This window comes from Rosa chinensis, chromosome 6, assembly GCF_002994745.2.
Source record: "Rosa chinensis cultivar Old Blush chromosome 6, RchiOBHm-V2, whole genome shotgun sequence".
Classification (NCBI taxonomy): Eukaryota; Viridiplantae; Streptophyta; class Magnoliopsida; order Rosales; family Rosaceae; genus Rosa; species Rosa chinensis.
The window spans coordinates 35,027,075-35,032,509 of NC_037093.1; the positions used below are offsets into that span (position 1 = coordinate 35,027,075).

The 5,435-nt window shown below is 43.7% G+C and overlaps 1 protein-coding gene across 1 annotated transcript; it reads right to left on the reverse strand.

Annotated features, from left to right (window-relative positions):
* Positions 1-480: 480 nt before the first annotated feature.
* LOC112171231 lies at positions 481-4,593 on the reverse strand. The gene is made up of 2 exons (XM_024308442.1): positions 3,952-4,593; positions 481-3,849 (listed from the first exon to the last, which is right to left on the reverse strand). Exons 1-2 carry the CDS (start codon positions 4,591-4,593, stop codon positions 481-483), a joined length of 4,011 nt encoding a protein of 1,336 aa, XP_024164210.1.
* Positions 4,594-5,435: the final 842 nt, after the last annotated feature.

Below are 5,435 nucleotides of genomic sequence, written 5' to 3' on the forward strand. Positions count from 1 at the left end.
TCGTGTGTTGGCTCCAATTGAGTAGCAAAATGTTTTCTTGAATTACATGTGACTCAAACCCTAGGTTTAGCAAGACTACCAATGTACTTGTGACCCTAGATTTATCCAAACCCTTTTATTGCTTAATGATTTTGATATGCTAAACTTAGCGAGCTTGTGTCTAGGTTGCATAATCGGAAATAGATTAAGTGGTGAGCTTGTATTCACTTAACGAGGAACTAAGAAAGGGTAATGGGTTAATTCGAGCTTGTGAGTTAACTTCGGGTAAATTCAATTGAGATTTAGGATTCCATAACTGAGCTTTGATATGATTGAGTGTGTTTGGTGGTGGAGAATGAGTCCTTAGCTTTGTTTCTATCAATAGTTTAAAGTTTTTTTTTGATCAAATCGAACTTCATTGATAATAATGAACTGCATACATGAAATGATGGAACAACCGTGCAACAACCAACTAGTAGTTGTTACAACTAATTGACCATATTAGACTTCGCACTGGAAATCTATACTGACACACTGATGAAGCCAACAAGGCCCCGACTCCAGACAAAGAAACGGTTGACTAATTTTCAACGCCTCCTTTGCCAAACGATGAGCAACCTTGTTGCCTTCTCGTTTGACAAAATGGCTACTACAACTGGTAAAAGACTGAAATAAAAACTTAACTTCGTCAATTAAATGACCCTCAGCACTATAATCCTCTGAGCTTTCCTGCAAAGCGTTGATAACTGAGAGGGCATCTCCTTCAACTTCAATCCTTGTGAAGCCAACATGAAGCGCAAATCTGAGTCCGTGCAACAATGCCAAAGCTTCTATGGATCTTGGGGCGATGTTACCAATTTGTGGGACAGCCATTGCACCTTTCAAATTTCCTTGAGTATCTCTGAAGACAACCCCCAGTCCGCAAACTCCATTTTTTTCATCATGAGCCCCATCAAAGTTCATTTTAAGGTGCCCTAGCTGTGGAGGTTTCCAACAAACTTGGGCGTGGATCATATCTGGAATCGACTTATGTTTCAACCCTCCCAAATTTGCGAACTCATTCTGCCACTCCATAGCTAACCGTGCAACCTCTATAGGCTTCAAATTCTTTTCCTCGAACCTGGTTAAGTTCCTGTTTCTCCAAATCCACCAGGCCGTGAAACAAAAAGTTTCCAGTTCAGTTGCAGAGGCTGTGGGACAGATGTGATGTACCAAGTCAAGAAAAGTAGGCACCTGCCACCTTTTGCAAACTCCATTGAGAAAGGTCATTTTCCACGTTTTCTTAGCTGTCGGACAGTCCCAAAGAGCATGCATCACCGACTCACTATGCCATCCACATTGCCAACATCTAGAATCTTCCAGAACCTTCTTTTGTTTTAGGTTGGCTGCACATGGTAAGAAGCCTTTCATTGCCCTCCACATAAATACTTTAACTTTGTGTGGTGCATTAACTCCCCATATTTTCTCCCAAACCTTCTTACATTCATTGGTACTGGAACTTGCAATGTCACCACGTTGTCGAAGCATCATGTCCCTAGCAACCCAGTACCCAGACTTCACACTATACGACCCATTCTTAGAAAAGTGCCAGACAAGTTTATCCGGGACATTTCTAAGACCAAGAGGCATGCCCAGGATCATCTCGGCCTCGTGGGAAAGGAACATAGATTGGATCAATGGAACATTCCATGCTCCAGTTTCTGTGAACAAGGATTCGACCTTATGTTGCATCGTTAGAGTCGTCAGAGGAATTGGGCTCACAACTTTAAAGCTTACCGGACAAGGCAACCACTTATCAGCTAACACACTAACTCTTCTCCCATCTCCAATCCTCCATCTCGTCCCCATGTCGATCACTTGTTTTCCCCACATCAACCCTCTCCATATGGCAGAAGGAGTACGCCCTAGGCTGGCATTAAGAAAACACGTACCTGGGAAATATTTGGCCTGTAATAAAGCACTAACTAATGAATGTTGTCCCCAGAAAATCCTCCACACCGTTTTTGCCAGCATCGCTTGGTTAAAAGCTCTCAGATCACGAAAACCTAGCCCTCCATCTTCTTTCCTGTTACAGAGGTTATCCCAACTGCACCAGTGAACACCTTTCGTACCACCTCCCTTTCCCCACCAAAATTTACTTACCTTAGCTTGGAATTTCTTGCACACACCAATCGGTAACTGGAAAACACTCATGGAATAAGTGGGAATAGCTTGTGCCACAGCTTTGATTAACACAAGCTTACCCGCTTTTGAGAGGAACTTTCCTTGCCAACCTTGTAAGTGCACATCTAATCGTTCATTCAGTTTCTTGAAGACATCTGTCTTATTTCTCCCAATTTTTGTTGGTAAACCAAGGTATTTCTCATGGAGTTCAACCACTGGTACACCCAGTATCACCTTAATCTCCTCCTGCATCTGTTCAGATACATTCAGGCCAAACGAAAGAGCCGATTTCTGGAAATTAATTTGTTGTCCGGCTGCGCATTCATAAAGGAGGAGACATTGTTTCAATGAGACACATTCGTCCACTGTAGCACTAACAAATAATAGACTATCATCCGCGAACAAAAGATGTGAAATAGAAGGTGCACTAGGAGCAGCCCGAACACCATGAATCAGCTCTGTTGAATCTGCATGGTGGAGAAGACCAGATAAACCCTCTGTCACCAAAAGAAATAGATAAGGAGACAGGGGGTCTCCTTGTCGTATGCCTCTCGTAGGTCTGAAGAATCCAGCCGGTCTGCCCTTCCATAAAACCGAGAAAGAGACGGAATTCACACACCTCATAGTTAATTCCACCCAACTTTCCGAAAACCCTAGCTTCATCATAACTTTCTCCAGGAAACCCCACTCCACCCTATCATAAGCTTTACTAATGTCCAGTTTGAGTACCATCTTTGGTGACGCAGTGTGCTTCTCTACTCTAATCGTATGGATTGTCTCAAAAGCTGCAATCACGTTATCTTGGATGTTCCTCCCGGGAACGAAAGCACTTTGAGTATAGGAGATAATTTCCGGTAAATACTTCTTGAGCCGATTTGCTACGGTTTTCGAGATTAATTTATAGACAATGGAGCACAAACTTATGGGCCTAAATTCAGTCACACTCTTGGGGCATAAGCATTTCGGAATGAGAGAGATGAGAGTGTGGTTGAAAGTATCAAGACCCCTCCCCTCATTAAGTACCCCAAGGCAAAACTCACACACCGAATCCCCTACAATAGACCAATATGTTTTGAAAAAAAGTGCAGACATACCATCATGACCCGGTGATTTTTGTGCTGCCATGTGCTTCAAAGAGAGCTCGATTTCCCATCTTTCAAACTTCTTCATTAACTTAGTATTCACGTCATCCGAAACACGACAGGGAATTTTATCCAGAACTAAATCGAGGTTGTCACAGCCCCCAGTAGAATATAAGTGAGAAAAGAAAGATATAAATGCATCTTGAACTTCCTGCATATCTTCACACCATCTTCCTTGTTCATCAAAAACCCCAGCAACTTTATTTTGTCGTCCCCTACTTTTCGCATAGGCATGGAAGAACTTTGTATTCCTGTCACCCTCCTGTAACCAATTGATCCTGGATTTTTGCTTCCACATAGTTTCTTCATACCCGGCAATCTTTGCTATTTCAGATTTAATTAAGCTCCGCTTCTTTCGTTCTTCATCATTTTGAACGTCAATAGGGTATTGCTTGAGTGAATCCTTCAAGGTTGCTAATTTCTTAGGTATATGTCCAATTACATTCTTATTCCAAACGGACAACTCCTCTGCACACTTCTGTAGTTTGGTAGCCAGACTATCCACCTGGTTTGCTTCATTTTCCCATATCTCCTTCACAATATCCCCACATCGTTGTTCCTTGATCTAGAAGCCTTCAAATAGAAAACGTCGACTACCTAATTGCTGCTTTTTAATGCCGGCCCCGACCAAGTCAAAAATCAACGGCAGATGATCACTTGCACCAACCTCCACGTGATACTCATGCACTTTTGGAAAAGCCACAGCCGCGTCATTGTTCATCAATCCCCTGTCTAACCTTTCATGCACACGTCCATTACTCCATGTGAACAGAGGTCCCGTGAACTCGATTCCCTGTAGTAAGCATTCATCAATCGCTTGAGTAAATTTATCCATCTGACAAGCTGGTCTCACTCTCCCCCCACTTTTTTCTTCGATATTCATAATCTCATTAAAATCTCCGAACACAAACCATGCACCATATGGATACAATTGAGAAAGACGCTTTAGCACCTCCCACGAGTGATGTCTCTCCCCCGTTTCTGGGTGGCCATAAAACCCCGTCAATCTCACCCGTTTCCCTTCAAGGACAACCAACACATCAATGAAACCCGCAGTTGCATCAATCACATCCACCTTCCAAGAATCCTTCCAACAAAAGACCAAGCCACCCCCCTGCTTTCCAGTTCTATCCACCACCTTACACCTCCCATATCCTAGAGACTTACAGATTCGTTCCATAGCTGCCTTCTTCTTTTTTGTCTCCATTAGGAAGACAAAGTCGGGATCTTGTGCCCTTAGTAACTTCTTTAGGGCATTGAATGTGGACGGGTTCCCAAGCCCGTGCATATTCCAACTTAGTAGACTCATTGTTCGTGGTGGGCCCGAGTTTCGGGTCCCACCACTTTAGTTCCCTTCCCGGAACTAGAGGTCGTCACTGTGCTACTTCTCTTCTTCAGTTGCTTTTTCGGAGAACTGAGCACAAGCCTCTTACTTGGGGAGCAAGACAACGAAAGCCCCTTGCATTTCCTCCCTTTCCCATTGGGTAATAAAGCCTGTATAGAGCCAGTCTCCATCCCAGTAGCCTCCACCTGAACTTTTTTCCCTTTACCACGTTCCTTTTTCCTAAGGGAAGGGCCCGAAATATCTCTACTTGGAAATGTTGCATCACCAATAGGGCGTTCCCCCACTGAACCACCACCCCTGAAGTCAAAGCTACCCGTGGTCACTGGCACGTCAAATAGCAGTGGAAAAACATGAGTCTGCTCTATTCTCTGCTTAGCCTCCACACTTCCACGACCATCCTTCGTACCAACTAGATCAGCCATTGTCACTGTTTCCATCTGGTTTCCCCAATCTAGCTTTCTACGCTTCATTCCACTACAGAATTCGAACATTTTAGTTTTCCGTTCCCCCCTTTCTTCAACATCTCGCGCTAGCTCATTCTCATCCTCTCGGTCGCGTACCACCCCACATACACTGAATTCTGGAGCTTTAACCGACCACATCTTTTTGCTAGGTGATAATCCAAAGGACCTGCCTTTCAAATGTCCATGCAAATCAATCGAATAAACATCTTTAGAGAGTGTTCTCCACCTACCATATTTCTCCTCAGTTAACTTGCCCTCCATACGTGCTTGACAGTGCGACCCAACATGGTCAAGAAGTCCACAATAGAGACAAAAATGCGGTAAGTGTTCGTATTCAAACCT